At 67.3% G+C, this 15,351-nt stretch overlaps 1 protein-coding gene across 1 annotated transcript; it reads left to right on the top strand.

Annotated features, from left to right (window-relative positions):
- The first annotated feature begins 866 nt into the window (after positions 1-866).
- On the top strand, positions 867-14,662 carry ARHGEF16 (Rho guanine nucleotide exchange factor 16). Its single transcript, XM_065876943.1, has 14 exons — positions 867-1,454; positions 3,130-3,175; positions 4,259-4,428; positions 6,068-6,124; positions 6,579-6,739; positions 7,744-7,896; positions 8,082-8,211; positions 8,998-9,072; positions 9,406-9,498; positions 11,328-11,479; positions 11,661-11,849; positions 12,709-12,782; positions 13,336-13,437; positions 13,973-14,662. The coding sequence occupies exons 1-14, from the start codon at positions 876-878 to the stop codon at positions 14,110-14,112; spliced, it is 2,121 nt and encodes a 706-aa protein (XP_065733015.1). The 5' UTR covers positions 867-875; the 3' UTR covers positions 14,113-14,662.
- Positions 14,663-15,351: the final 689 nt, after the last annotated feature.

Genomic DNA, 15,351 nt, shown 5'->3' on the forward strand with positions numbered 1-15,351 from the left:
CCACTGTGCCGTGATTTAGGCCACCCCATGTGGCCAGACCTTCCCAGCCTCCTGTCAGAGGGATTCCTGGGCTGAAGCTCAGAACCTCCAGGGGGAAGCACCCGGACCCAAGGTGTGTGTGTGAGGTGTGCTCGGGCTGGAACCTGCCGGGTGGGTCCAGGGACAGACAGTGGGTCCCTGGTGGCGCCCACCATCCCAGGCCTGGCCCCCTCCGGCTGCGTGCACCCAGGTGGGAGAGAGCAGGGCGTGCCCTCCCCCCACCACAGAGCTGCTGGATGAACTCCTGGGTCAGCGGTCCTCCCGAGGTCCGCAGGGGAAGTGGCACGCCGTGGTGTAGCTCTGAGCTGAGGTTCCCTCCCAGCGGGACCACCTGGGCGGGTGACTTAGAATCTTAGTTCTGCATCTGAAAAAGGCTTCCACCCTTACCCGGCTCTTGTAATTTTAACGTTCAGACGATCTGCATTTATAAGAAGGGTATGAGTGGTGGCTATTCTCGTTCTTATTAAAAGTAAATGGGAAAGAATGAAAGGAGTGAGTTCTCTCCATGTTATGTTCGAGTCGTATGAGGTTCTAAACCTTCAGCCGCTCCCCTTGAGGCTCACAGATAACCTTCTACTCGGCACCGGTGACACCATAGCCCCTCGGCGGCCAGGTCCCTGTTTAAACACTACGTGTATGAGCTCCCCACCTTTCCCAGCATCCTCAGGAAGCTGGGTACTTATTATTGTACCCATTTTACATATTTTTAAAGTGAGGCTTCTGGCTGCGAAGCCAGCCTTTGAGCACCGCATCCTTTCAGCCATACCTCGGGCTCCGGCTACAGCAGGGCTGCCCTCACCTCTGTCCTTTCCCCCAGGTCACCGCGGCCACTCAGCATGTCCCAGCAGCACTCGGACAGCTCCTTGGAGGAGAAGCTCCTGGAATACCGCTTCCACTCGGAGCTGCATCTCGACACCGAGGGAAACCCAGCGTCCGGGCTCCCGATGGTCCGGGGCTCCCTGCAAAGCAGGAGCAATGCCGCCTTCCAGCCCGACGCCCCGGTGCCCCCGTCGCCGTCCCCTGAGCCCCAGGAGCTCAGGACCATCGTCCTGAGCACGCAGAGCCCGGCAGCCCTCAAGATGGGCACTCAGCAGCTGATCCCCCGGAGCCTGGCTGTGTCCAGCAAGGCTAAGACCCCGGCCCGCCATCAGAGCTTTGGGGCGGCCACGCTCAGCAAAGAGGCTGCCCGGCGGGACCCCCGGCTCCTCCCGGCCCCCAGCTTCTCCCTGGATGACATGGACACGGGTCCTGGGGGGCTGCTGAGACGAAATCTGAGGAACCAATCCTACCGGGCGGCCATGAAGGGGCTGGGGACCCCCGGCGGCGAGGGCGGCCCCGTCCAGCTCAGCCCCAAGATCCCGGCTCTGGCCGAGGAGCCCAGCCAGCCTCCTGCTCGGTCCACGGCCAAAAATAAGGTAGGGGGCTCATCTGCCTGGGCAACGGGGCGGGGGCCGTGCCTCAAGGGGACTCGGGAGCTTGTGGGCGGGGAAGGGGCCCGGACACACCTTCACGCCATCATGCAGCCACGCACCTTTTGCAGACTCCTGGGAGGGTTTATTCCAGTGAAGCTCTACAGCCAGGCTGTGAGCAGTGTGTGAATGTCCCCATTTTATAGATGAGGCAGCTGAGGCTCAGGAAGACCGAAGGTGTTAGCCAGGACCCCGGCTCTCAGCCACAGCGGGGAGCGGAGCCCGGGGAGGAGCCAGCCCTTCTCTCCAAGTCGCTCTGAGCACGGAGGGGGAGCCAGCCCATCTGAAGGGCAGATTTCAGTCATGGCTTTGCAGCATGGACTGGCCTGGGGTCTGTCTGCCCGAGGGGCGCCCGTCGGGGACTCAGGAGGGCTTGTGGCAGCTCAGAAGTCGGATGCTGCCCTGCACGCTCTCCCTCCCTGCCCTGCCTGACCACCGGCTCAGGGCTCTCTGTGCCCACAGGCACCGTCCCGGTGGCCTCCTCCACCACGGGCTTCTGCCCAGACCATGAGCCCTGGCCCTGATCTGGGGAGAAGCCCAGACCACCTGTCAGAATGCTGGTGACCCAGCGTGCAGAGGGGCAGGGCAGGGAGGACCGCTGTCCTTGGGCTAGAGACACCCCTGGCCTGCGAGGCAGGGCACAGCCCCTGCCGTGCACGCCAGAGAGCCTGGACCCCGACACCTCCACGCCCACCCAGGGCCAGGCCTGCAGGGTCCATTGTTCATTCATGCTTGATTCATGTAGCCAGCCAGCGTTTCCCGAGGCCTCACGCACCCAGTGAGCAGAGGCCCCAGGAGAGCTCCCAGGGGTTAAAGTAGAGGCGTGGACACAGGATGGGAGCCAGGTGGAGGACGGGCTGCGGAGACAGCGGGTGCCCGGGCCTGGAGGTGGAAGGGGTGGGGGCGCTGGGGGGTGCCGGGCGGGCAGCAGGGAGAGCCGGGTGCGCCTGGGAGCACCACACGTTCCAGACCAGCACGGGGAGTTTCAGGCTCCAACTTATTTCGAGAAACCAGCTCCTGCTTTCCTGGAACCCGTGTACCTGTGGGTCAGGGGAAATGGTGTCCCAGCCAAGGAAGCGGGCTCTTAGTGGCAACTGGAAGGACCAGGGTATGGGGCCCTGAGAGCCCTGCCCACCCCCCAATTCACCCCTGCAGCCCCACCAGCAGCTGCTGGGCCCCCGGGCCTGTGCTGGAGCTGGACGCCAACCTGCCAGGCTCTGCTCTTCCTGCCACCCCAGGTCCCGGACTCGTGGGGCCCCCGTGCGGCCCTGGCTCCCACCCCAGTGTCCCTTCTAGGCCATCTCCCAGCCACACCTGTGCTGCCTCGGCTTCCCCCCAGGCCCACCTTCCTGACCATCTCCTCTCCGCAGCCCTCCTGGGCCTGCCCAGCCCTTGGTCACCTGCCCTGCCTGCTCTGAGCCCCATCCCACCCCGCCCTACCTGCCCTGGCCTCTGCCTGGTGGCCCCGCCTCCTCGTGGAGCCGACATTTATTAAGCGCCTTCTGCATGCCCAGCGTGGCGTCACATGTGGAGGGTCTGGTCTCTGGGCCCAGGTGCAGGGACTGCTGCCCGCCGCCCCTCCTCCCCGCTGACTGCCGTGTCTCTGGGTCTCTCTGCACAGAAGACGCTGGGGCGGAAACGTGCACACAAGGGCTCCTTCAAGGACGGTGAGTGTGGCCAAGGGGCGCCGTCGGGCGGCACTGCGGCCGGGCTGGGCCCTGGGGAGGCTGGTCTCACTCGGGCATCCTGGGGGAGACGGAGAACTACGTGCTGGATGGGTTCCCTCTGGGGACTGGAGGGCCTGGTGGCCCGTCTGACCCTGCAGCTCTGATGGGCCTAGAAAGTTCCCTTGGACTCCGTGCTCTCGCGGGGCAGCGGGCAGACAGAGCCTCCACGTGCTCCCTCAGCAGATGTTTGTCAAGTACGCTGTGTGCGCCAGGCCCTGCCCGTGGGACCAAGGCCAGGCAGAGGGCCCTGGGCCTGGGGTGCAGAGACACAGGCCACAGGGACCCAGTGTTAAAGGCTCAGGGGCCGTGGGTGACATCTGGGCTGTGGCAGGGCCCGGAGCAGTGCCTTCAGCCTGCCGAGGGGTGGATGCCAGCAGTACCCTATGGGAGTTGGCGGGTAGGTGCCCGCTCAGCCTGGATGCAGCAGCCAGTGGGTGTAAGGGGCCCCAGCCAGAAAGGGTCCCCTCCCTGCCAGCCCCAACCTCTGTGGACAGCCACAGGTCCGGGCATGGGGAGGCCTCAGGATCGGGCCTCGTCCCCCAGGACAGCAGCAGTGATGCCCCAGGTCTCAGAGCCAGGGCGGGAGGGAGCTGCAAGGAGGGGCTGCCTCAGAGCCGTCCCGAGCCGCGCACCCGCCCGGCGGGGCTGCTGAGCGCGTGGCCACTGCAGAGCCGGAGAGCGGGAAACCTCACCTCGGGCTGGGGGGCTCTCAGGAGGCGGCCTCCAGCGCCCTTGGCCGACCAGGGGACAGCCGCTGCCCAGTCCCCTCCCCAAGGCCGTGCAGTTTGGCCCGTGCCACTCTCTGATGTGTTGGCTCAGCCCTGGTCTGAAGGTGCCACCCCTGCCCTAGGCTCGGCCAGCTCAGCCACGGGAGCCAGCCGGCCCGAGGGGAGCTTGCTCTGGGGGGCCCTGTACCACCTGACACTCTCAGGGCCTCCTCGGGGAGGACTCAGCGTGTGGGTTCCCGGGGGGCCGGGACCGCTCAGAGCCCCCATGCAGGTGACACACACCCCCTGTCCCCAGATCCCCGGTTCTACCAGGAGATCCGGGAGCGAGGCCTGAACACCATCCACGAGTCCGACGATGACTTACTCGATGAGTCCTCCAGCCCTGAGGAAACCCAAAAGGCGGATGCCCGCATCGTGGTCAAGAGCTACCGGCCCCCCCAGGTCACCTGGAGCCAGCTCCCAGAGGTGGGGCCGGGGTGGCGGGGAGGGGCCCTTCTCCCGACCCCGTGGGTGGTCCTCCCGGTGAGGGGAGCGGCCTCCTGGAAACGCCTTGTCTGTGCCCAGCTGGCAGGGAGATCTTCCTGGTGTCTCAGAGCTGCCGTGCCCTGCGGGGCCCCGTGGGGGTGGTCGCTGCGGTGGGGAGAGGGGTTAGGGGCGTGTCATCTGTGTGTATGTGACGGTCGTCCCACGGGTGAGCCCCTCACCCTCCCCGAGCTCCCTGCTCAGGCTGACCTGTAGGGACCTGGGGGCACAGGGGACCTCCTCCCAGGGCGCTGTGCCCAGAAAGTGCCAGGAGGGTCCAAGTGAGGAGGCCAGAGGGGAGGGGAGAGGCCTGGCCGGAGCTGCGCGCCACTGCCAGGCGCCCCCTCGCCTTCCACGTCTGAAAATGGGGCTGGTCCCTGCCCTGCAGGGCTGTGGATTCTCAGTGGAGAGCGTGGCTGGGACAGAGGCGCCGGTGCTCCAAGCAGGTACCCAGGGAGGCAGCTCTCGCTACCCCAGGAGGGCGCAGCTGGCCGTGGCGCAGACAGACTCCTGACCCCGTCCCCTGGGAGCCGAGGGACGGAGCTGCAGTGCGGGCTGTGGGCGCGGTGGGCAGCAGGGAGGGGCATCTGGCTGTCCCTTCTGTCTGCGGTACAACAGGCCTCCTCATTTGCATCCCGTGGGGCAGGAGAGGGGCCGAGGCACGGTGACCGCCCAGCGAGATCCAGGACACTGCGTGCCATGGGGCCACCGGCCAGGGAGGGCCCAAGACGGGGCGGGGGTTAGGGCAGGCACACGAAAAGTTCCGGAAGTGCACGTGTGTTCCCACCCGCCAGGTGCCAGCTGTGTGCCTGGAGGTGCATGTGCGCAACCTCCCGGGTCAGGGGTGGGATCCAGGACAGTTTATCCTAGAAACGCTGCCGGAGGTTCTGCTCCCGTCACCTGAGCTCAGGTGTCTCGGCCAAGCCTCTGGGTCCGAGGACGCGTAGGATTTACCTTCCCAGCTCAGGCGCTGCTGGCAGCCTCCGCCCAGCCCGCTGGGGAGGGGAGCACGAATCAGGTGGCCCTGGTCCTGCAGAGGGTCGCCCCCGGCAGGCTCTGCAGGCACTCGACGGGCATACTGTGGCCGAGTGAGCCACGCTCCAGCTGGGGCAGCCGGGGGCCAGGGGGCCTGAGGGGTGGAGAGCGGGGCAGTGCGCCATGCTGGAACAGTGTCACCCCTACCTCCGGGCAGGGTGCTCGCTCACCTGGCCCAGGTGTGCCTGAGTCGTGGCCCTGTGCTCGGCACGCCCCTCAGCTTTCCCAGGTGCTTCTGAGTCTCTCCACCACCTCCCAGCCCCCGGCGGCTCTGTGGGACAGAGCCCCCGTCCCACCCCTGGAGAGGCCTTTCCCTCCGGACACCCATGCCCTTCCTCGGCTGCCCCAGGGCCCTTCTGAGGGGGGAGGTGTCCTTGGAGAAGAGAGACCTGGGTGAGGGGACCGAGCAGGGACAGGCCAGCTCGGCGGTCCCAGGTGTCCCACGAGGTGCAGCTCTGCCCGGCCAGCCCGGCATCTCTGGCTCCGTGCCGGCTCTGGCCCGGTGGCAGGATGAGCTTCCTGTGACTCGAGCCCGTGCCGTCCTCAGGTGGTGGAGTCGGGCATCCTGGACAAGCTGCCCGCCGAGGAGCACGAGAGGCAGGAGGTGAGGGGTGGGCTGGGGGCGTGGCCCTGCTTCTGACACGCCGGTGGGGGGCGCGGGGACCACAGCCCTGGCGACGTCGCCCACTGGCCTATTGGCTGCCTCCCGGTACCCAGCGATGGCTGATGCCCTGGCTGGGGTGGGGGCTGGGGGGGCTACCGTTACCCACTTTCCGGGCGAGGGTGGGAGCCCTTGCCAGCACCACAGCTCATCTGGCTGAGCCAGAGTGCAAGCCCAGGACTCGGGCTCATGTCCCCACGGCCGCGCTGACGGCCCCAGCCTGCGTCCTGTCCAGGGGGCTCGAGTCCCGACCTGCCCCCTGCCCCCCAATCATATCCCTGCGGCCTGAGCACTGATCACCCGCGCACCCTGGGCCAGGCCCCGTGTGTGGCAGGGCAGCTCCAGGCAGGGCCTGGCGGGCGCAGCTGCCCCAACGTCCGCTCTGCTCTCGCCGCAGGCCATCTTCGAGATCCTCACATCCGAGTTCTCGTACCAGCACAGCCTCGGCATCCTGGTGGCCGAGTTCCTGCAGTCCCGGGAGCTGCGGGCGACCATGACCCAGACAGAGCACCACCACCTCTTCTCCAACATCACGGACGTGCTGAGCGCCAGCCAGAGGTCGGGCCCGGGCCCAGCCCGTCGGCCCAGCCCCCGATGGCGCAGGCTCTCGAGGGCGGGGAGGCTGGGGCTCTGGGTGACCCCGGTCTGCGAGTGCGGATGGACGGCCTGGAACAGCCCTGGGGGGCAGGGAGCGCGAGAACCTCACGGGGCCCGCGGCCACCAAGAGCTGGCCCTGGGGACGTGCAAGCGCAGAGGGCCAGTGACGAGGCGTGAGGTGCCCGCGGGACGGAGCAGGCTGGAGGCGGCCTTGAGTTGCAGCCCCGGGTCGTGTTCCGCGCCGAGGTGTTCGGTGCCTGGCCCAGGGCTCTGGTTGCAGGGCCAGAAGGTGGAGGAGGGGCCGGGTGTGTAGCTGCAGGCCTGCCAGGGCCTCTGTGTGTGTGTGTGTGTTTACTCCCATGGAGGGCGAGGTCCGGGTAGCACCTGTGTGGGTCCAGCCCCTCACTGCCCTGCACCCTAGGCGACCCCATAACACCCTGTGGCGTCGCCTGGAGCCTCAGCATCCCCTCCCTAACCTGAGGGGGTGGGTCCCATTCCTGCCCCCTTGCAGACTGGGGTGAGGCCTATGGGAGACGATTAGGTGTCAGACCCCAAACACCTGCAAGGAGCAGAACCCCTGCCCCTGCCTTGCGCCGGGCAGAGGCGGCCGGGGCTCCAGGCGGCTCCCAGCAATTCTGACCCAAGTCCCAGGGAATCCAGTCAAAGTGGCAATTTTTTGTCCTACCGTTTGCTCCCCACAATGCTGGCTAGAGTCTGTGAGACTCTAGCAGGAAGTGGCCTTGGATTTGGCCATGGGTATGTGCCCAGTTATTTCAGGTTTAAGGAGCTGATCTGTCCTGGGGTTTTCCCGGGGGGGGGCCCTAGCAGCTGACCCACCCAGCACCTGGTGTGGGTGCATCTGGGAGCCTTGCTCTGTGCGTGTGCGCGTGTGTGCGTGTGTGCGCTCACACGCGCAGGGCCATGGACAGACCAGCAGCCCTTGGGCCTCACCGTCGCTCCCACAGGTTCTTCGAGGACCTGGAGAAGCGGCACAGGGCACAGGTGTGCGTGGAGGACGTCAGTGACATCCTGGAGGAGCACGCCGAGCGGCACTTCCACCCTTACGTCTCCTACTGCTCCAACGAGGTCTACCAGCAGCGCGCCCTGCAGCAGCTGACGTGAGCCAGCCCGGGGCCCGGGACGGGGCCGGCAGGGCGTGGGTGGGTGGCCTCGGGAGGCTCCGGGCCCCTTGCCGCAGGGCACGTTGCTGCTCGCAGCCCGGCTTCTGCAGCTTCCACCCGATTTCTCCTGATGGACTGGCCTCGCCTCCCGCCACGGCTGAGAACGCCTTTCCCTGTTGCAGGAGCAGCAGCGCTGCCTTCCGAGAGGCCCTGAGGGAGATCGAGCAACGGCCCGCGTGCGGGGGTCTGCCCATGATCTCCTTCCTGATCCTGCCCATGCAGAGGGTGACCCGGCTGCCCCTCCTGACGGACGTGAGTGCACAGGGCGGTGGCCCGGGGTCCATCTGCAGGCAGAGAGAGCATTGCTTCCTCCTGCCCTTTTCCCCCCGCTCCGTCTGTCACGTATGGTTATGAGGACAATTACAGGACGGCTTTAACGGCCACAGTGACCGTGGCCGCTGTCAGCAGCACCGCCCGCGGAACTCCCTCTGCCGGGAGCTGCTCCGGCACTTGCTGGATTTTGTTCATCTGCTTGACGGTTACGGGCTTCGTTCGTGTCCTGAGTCTGATCCGGTGTCGCCCAGACCCCTGCCGAGCATCGGTCAGGGTTGTTGCTTCCCCCTACCCTCGGCCAGTTGTCCTGGGCGTGGGCCCGGGGTGACCCAGGCACCGGCACCGTCCCCGTTTTGTGGACAGAGGGGCTCCGAGGGGCTTCCTGGAGTGGCTTGTGCTCTGAGATGCCAGCTCATGGGGCAGCGGGCCTTGTGGGGTGAAAGGTACACGTACACACACGTGCACACAAGAGCCCGCACGTGGCAGGAGCCCAGCTGAGCTCTGAGAGGCAGCACGGGGCCCGTGCAGAGCGGGTCAGCATCCCAGGCAGACAGGATATCAGACCCTCCGGGCCCTCGGGGAAGTGGAGAAATAGAGGCTTCAGGGGCCTCCCAGGCTGGAGCACCACAGCCAAGAACTGAAGGGGTGGGGCCTGGGTGCCCCCCGGGGTCTGGCATTGGTAGGGGAGCCCCTGCCCCAGGCAGGCCCCTGAGCCGGGGTGCAGAAGGCCGCGTGTGGCTTCTCACGTCTGGTCTCTTCCTGCAGACACTCTGCCTCAAGACGCAGGGCCACCCCGAGAGATACAAGGCCGCCAGCCGTGCACTCAAGGCCATCAGCAAGGTGAGGGGTCCAGGGTAGGGGAGGCGGCGCCCAGCCCCAGCCCAACCCCGAGCTCTGTCCCCACGCCCACCCGTCGGCAGAGACCCTGAAGGCGGGGCAGAGAGGGTCTCCAGACGGTCCCTCGCAAGCTCCTCACGGTGCCGGTGGGGAAACTGAGGCTTCAGAGAGAGGGCCGCTCACACAGTCGCTGAGCCCGGGGCGGGGCAGGGACCAGGACAGCCGTGAGGGCCGCTGTCGCGGGGGGCCAGGCTAGGCTGGACGGGGCGGGCGTGGGGTCTGGCGCCAGGCTGTGGGCCGGCCCTCAGCACTTGTTCTCGCGTGCGCGCCCCGTAGCTGGTGAAGCAGTGCAACGAGGGGGCCCACCGGATGGAGCGCATGGAGCAGATGTACACACTGCACACACAACTGGACTTCAGTAGGGTCAAGGTAGGCGGGCCCCACCGGCCCCTGACCTGTCCCCAGGCCCGGCTCTGTGCGGTCAGGGGTCACCGCCCCCCAGTGTGCAGGCTGGAGAGAGGCCTCTGGGGGTGACCCCCTGCCCCCCCGCCGGTGAAGCCCAGGGCTGGGCCTCCGCCTCGACCTCTCCAGGCCTCTTCCCACCTGAGAGCGTGCTCCTTGGCCTCAGGTCTCAGCTCCGCCGCCCCCTTGCCTGCGGTGGGTCAGCAGCGGCAGAGGGCAGACCCCGGGGCCGGTGACGGGGAGCCAGTGGCAGGCCCGGTGGCAGGGCTCAGCCTGGGCCCAGGCTCCTCGTCAGCTGTGCTGGGAGCAGGGGCTGGACGACCTCAGGGCCAGCTCAGGCTTCCTGCTGGGGCCAGGATGGGTCTGTTGGTCCCGGGGTCGGGGGTCTAGGCGGCCTACAGCTCCACCCAAGCAAGCAGAGCTCAGACCTCTGCCCACACGGCTCCCCACCATCCCACAGACCAGCCCATCCTTGTGCCGTCCAGGGGCTGCCCCAGCAGCAGCTCGGGCCGTCCGGCGAAGTGGGAGCTGCTCTCTGGAATCGGGGCCTGGAGGCAGCCTCCACCCCGCCCCACTGCCCTGGCTCTCCCCTCCCCCCACGGCCTGGCTGCAGCAGAGCCCCGTGGGCGTGCGGGTGGGCAGGAGACTCGGGGACCCAGGGTCCCCGGGGCAGCTCTGTGGGCCCGGCCCCAGCTTATCATCAGTCAGGCTGAGCCGCTGACCTCTAGCCCCCAGACGCTGCCCGGCAGGCCGGAGCCCATGGGAACCAGTGCCGTGGGCGGGGCCGGAGGGCCGAGCAGGGAGGGCACGGAGGCTCCGACGAGGGTGAGTCAGGGTGGCTTCACAGAGGAGGCGTTTGGGTGATGACGGCCACGGACCCACTGAGCCCACACCCTTGGCCGGGGTCTTGAGCCTCTCCTCGGCCGGGCAACAGATGTCACGTTTGGGGTGAAATACGCCCCCGACCAGAGCAAAGACCCAACCCTGGGCCTGGCCGACCCCTGAGCCGGCCTCTCACCCCTCTACCCCCACATCTCGAAACTGGAGGGCATGAAGGCGGGAGAGCAGCTGGGCCAGGTGGGGGTGCAGGGGCTCAGAGCCCCAGGAGGGGTGAGGTGTCCGGTGGGGCGTGTCAGGGGGGCAGAGGCTGGTGGGCAGGACCTCCTGGCTCCGTCCCCACCAAGCCTGCCCTGCCTGCCCCTCCCCTTCCGGCTTGACAGGCCAGCGCCAGCCTTGCTGGCGGAAGGCTGTCTGAGCACCGGCCATGGCGACATGGGACCCATGTGGCGGAGGCAGGGGTGTCTGCCTCAGCCGGGCCTGTTCTCTGGGCCGCGGAAGGGGAGGGAGCTCCACTTGCAGCAAAGGCCCCTGGATGCCAGAGGTGGCCCCGCAGATCAGGGGTTCCTCACAGCCTGCGTAGAAGCAGCCGATCCGAGCCCCCTGCTTGGTGTGAGGTGGGCCAGGAGGCTTCCCCAGAGCAGCCTTCGTCCCCTGGTTTGAGGGGAGCCCTCGGTAGGTGCCCTGTGGGCCCCTGGGCCTGGCTGGAAGCAGGGCAGGCCTGTCCTAGGTTGCTGCGCAAGGTCTGGGCCTGGGCCAGGCACAGAGCAGCCGCCCCCTGAGCTCCTGTCCGCGGCCTGCACAGCCCTTTGTCTGAGGCCCGGACAGTCACACTCCCTTCCTCGATGCAGCCCAGGGAGGCCTGGTCACCCCGTTCCCAGAGGCAGGGCTCAGTCCCCATGGCTGCACATCCCTGCCACCACGCCCGGGACTCACCCCTGTCCCCGCTCTGCCCCCAGTCCCTCCCACTGATCTCTGCTTCCCGCTGGCTGCTGAAGCGCGGGGAGCTCTTCATGGTGGAAGAAACCGGGCTTTTCCGAAAACTCTCTAGCCGACCGACATGCTACCTGTTCCTGTTCAACGACGTCCTCGTGGTCACCAAGAAGAAGAGGTGGGCCCCGCCCGTGGTCGCCAGGCTTCATGGCCTCGCGACGGGGAGCAGGCAGCAGCCGTGGCCTTGGAGCCGGGGAAGTGGGCTGGGGCCAGCTCTCGAGAGCATCCTTCCGGCTGGCTGGCCCTCGGGCTGCCCACAGACCTCTGCAGCATCTGGCCGACCGCCTGTCTCCCTACAGTGAGGACAGCTTCGTGGTCCAGGACTACGCCCAGCTGGACCACATCCAGGTCCAGAAGATGGAGCCCTCGGAGGCCTCTCTGCCGGGGGGCGGCAACCGCAGCTCCTTCGTACCGCACGCCTTCCAGCTGACCCTGCTGCACAACAGTGAGGGCCGCCAGGAGAAGATCCTGCTATCCTCCGACTCAGCGTAAGATGGGTGGGCTCGGCGGGGGCGATCCTGAGAGCTCCGTGGGGACGGGATGCCTGATCCAGGGTTCCGGGACGGCCTAGTCCTCAAGCAGTTCACACTCCCGGGAGGGGGACACACCAGCTGCAAAGTGCGCGGCTGAACTGTCCCGTGTGTCCAAGGGGAGAGGACTAAGGAGAAACGAGGCAGGGGAGGGAGCACTGGGTGGGGGCCCTGGGGAGGGGCCTGCGGCAGAGGCACGGCAGTGCCGAGACCGTGAGGCAGGAGGCCCCTGCCAGGAGGACAGTGGGGCTGGAGCACAGGGTGGGGGCCACGCAGGGCAGTGAGGGCAGACGGTGGGGGGACCAGCGCACAGAAAGCTGCTGGCCGGGTCTCCACGCTTCCTCCAGCACGGCCCCCTTTCCAGGTGGGAAGCTGAGGCTGAGCGCTGCTAACAGCAAACTGACGGGGCAGGGCGCTTGGGGTCCGGCGCCAGGAAGCAGGGCAGCCTGGGCCCTGTGGGTGCAGCCGCTGCCCGACTCCATGTCCCTGGCCAGATGTGACTCGGGGTCAGCCTGCCTGGGGGAGGCCTGCCTGCCGCTCCTTCCGGAGCCTGTGACTTCCTGCGCCTCGGCCCCCAGCGCAATGGGTCAGGGAGACCAGAGGGGCCACCCACTTACACCTCCAGCTCCCGGCTGGCTCACCAAAGTGTGCCCGGGCAGCGTAATCCTTCATCCCACTGCCTTCCCACCTCGAAGGCTGTGGGGGGCTCGGACACCCCGACCCTCCCACCGTGCCACACTGGGTGGGGAGCATGAAGCGAAGGTCGTCAGCTGGTAGGATCGGCCTCGGGCCTCGCTCACGTGCGCTCTGCCCCCAGGAGTGACCGCGCGCGGTGGATCACAGCACTCACGCGCTGGGAGAGGCAGCAGCAAGACCCCACTAACAAAGGAGGTAAGCGCCTGCCCCCCGCCCCCGAACGCAGCAGGGCTCACAACCCCTTCCCGGCCCTGGGCTGGGGGGTGGGCCTGAAGGGGAGAGGTGCTGTCCAGCCCTCTGTCCACCCCACAGCCTGCCCCCAGGGTGACCTGCCAGGTAAGGGGCCCCAGCCCCAGGTACGTGTGTGTCCATCTGCACACACAGGCCCAGCGCCGTCTCAGGGCCTCATCCTCCCCGCTGCTCAGTAGCTGGGGAAACTGAGGCCAAGGAGCTGGAGTGGGCTGGCCCGGAGAGCTGTCACCCGGCTCGGGCCCTGCCTGGCCCCTTAGAAGCTGGGTGTACCCTCTGCTGGTGCTGGGCATTTGGGCCCTGAAAGTGGGAGCAGCAGGTCCTGCAGCCTCTGGAGGGGTCGCAGCTTTAGCCGGAGGGAAGCTGCCACGTGACCGTGTGCTGGGACACCTGGGGGCCCCTGGGCCCCACCGAGACCAAGCCACAGGGGGTGTGTTGGGACTGGAGCCCACCACCTCCCTGGAATAGTCCTGCTCCTGAGGCCTGCCCTCTCTGCCAGACCTGCTCCAGGTGGAGATCACCAAGGCCTACTTGGCCAAGCAGGCGGACGAGATCACACTGCAGCAGGCAGATGTGGTCCTGGTCCTGGAGCAAGAGGACGGTGAGCACAGGGGATGGGCCTGGGGGATGCACGTGGGGCAGGTGGGAGGGGCCGGGCAGGCTAGTGTTGCGTGAGAGCCTGGGGGCCCCAGCAAGGGTCCAGAGCACACTGGCATGGGCAGCTGCCCTGAGTGCCCCCACCCCGGAAGTGGGCATGTACTCACAGTGGGCCTGATTCCAGGGCCCCCTTCAGTACCCTCCCTCAAGGACGTCTCAGATGTCCCCGAGTTGCAGGATCAGAAGTGGGTTCTTGGTCACTCTGTATCCTAAGCGGGAGGGTGGCCCCTGCAAGTACCTGCACAGGACGGACCAAGCTGGTTGGAGTGAGCTCAGCCCCTGAGCCCAGTGTTGGGGCCGAGCACCTGGTGGAAGACCAGGTGCCCACGTGACCTTGGGCAAGACGGGGAGGGGGGTCTGCTCCAAGGGATGCCTGGCCCTGGCGTCTTCTGGAACAGCAGCTCCGAGGGGGAGCCGACACAGGGGCCCCTGCCTGCTGCCCAGGAGCCTGCTCTCACCTGCCCCGGGTCTGGGTCCAGGATGGTTCTATGGCGAGAGGCTGCGGGATGGAGAGACGGGCTGGTTCCCTGAGGACTTAGCCCGGAGCATCACCAGCCGCGTGGCCGTGGAGGGCAACATGCGCAGGATGGAGCGGCTGCGGGTGGAGACGGACGTGTAGCCAGATCTGCCGGCACCTCGCCAGGCCAGACTGCGGCCGTGCAGCTTCGGTCCACACTCCAGCAAGTGGAGTCCATCCCCAGGGAGCGCAGTGGGCTTGCTCCCAGGGCCCGAAAGCTCCCTGGCCTCCCAAGGCCCCGTGGGCTGCAGCGCAGGCTCCGGACGTTTCCAAGGAGGAAGGCCATACGCCCTCAGGAGGGGCATCCTCCTGGCAAGCTCAGGAGCCGTGCCAGCCCTCACCCCAGGCTGCGTCCCTGGGAGGAGCCCAGCCAGGCCTGCTTGCTGGCCACGCCGTCCCCCAGCTCCTGGCTGCCCCGCCCAGCTCCCTGTGCACCCACAGGGCAGTTATGCCGTGGGCGAGCGATCGAGGCGGATGGCCCTGAGAAGAGCATGGGTGACCTGGAGGGCTCGCCCTCCTGCACCCCTCCTGCCCCAGCCTTGAGTACCCAGGGCTGCCCCATGTTCCCAGAGGAGGGCCAGCTGCCGGCAGGTGACCCTGCAGAGCCAGCACTGGAATTGTGACTTTGAGACATTAAAGTACTTCTTTAACACCTGGATTTGCACATTTGTGAGCCCCAGTGAAGGCCATACCAGTCCCTGAGAAATTCCCAACGTGCTGTGGGCGGGACTGGTTCCCCCACTCTGTGTGGTCACCTGTGCTGGGCCCCCATTCATGGTCACCCTGTGTTAGTCCTTGGGCCTGCCTCATCTGTCCACCTGGAACGTCATGGGCAAGCCCATCCCCATGAAGCCCCTTGAGGCTGAGCCTGGCCGGTGGGGCTGGGGGACTCGGGGACATGGCAGAGGCTGTGGGAACCCCTCTGCGGTGTCCTCTCATCCCTCACCTCCCAGCTGGTCTGCTCCCCGAGGATCCCCTGGGACACGCAGGTGGGGAGAGGCAGGCTGGCCTGGTCTCTGAGCCGCTAGGGAAGAAGGGTCTTGCTTCCCAGGAGAGGGTGATGGCCACCTGGGTGGCAGGGCGCTGCTGGGCCAGGTGCGAGGAGGACGGGTCTGCTCCCCCAGGAAGCCCCCTGCTAGCCCTCCCAATTCCCACACCCATGCCCGTTGCCCTTCTCGCTCAGGCAGTGCTGTCCTTGGGGTGGGGCTCCCAGCGTTCTCCTGACCATCTGCTGGGGCCCTGTCTTCCTTTGAAAGCTGGGGTGTGGATCCCCACCCGCTGACCAGAATTGGGTGACTCGGGGAGCCCAGCCCTCTGTCCCTTCCATCCCGGGGGCTGGCT

This window comes from Phocoena phocoena, chromosome 1 (genome assembly GCF_963924675.1).
Source record: "Phocoena phocoena chromosome 1, mPhoPho1.1, whole genome shotgun sequence".
Classification (NCBI taxonomy): domain Eukaryota; kingdom Metazoa; phylum Chordata; class Mammalia; order Artiodactyla; family Phocoenidae; genus Phocoena; species Phocoena phocoena.

Coding starts and splice junctions, on each gene's coding strand:
- ARHGEF16 (XM_065876943.1), top strand. CDS start 876: ATGTCCCAGCAGCACTCGGACAGCTCCTTGGAGGAGAAGCTCCTGGAA. Junction 6,125..6,578: donor AGGAGCACGAGAGGCAGGAG/GTGAGGGGTGGG, acceptor CTCTCGCCGCAG/GCCATCTTCGAGATCCTCAC. Junction 8,212..8,997: donor GGCTGCCCCTCCTGACGGAC/GTGAGTGCACAG, acceptor CTCTTCCTGCAG/ACACTCTGCCTCAAGACGCA.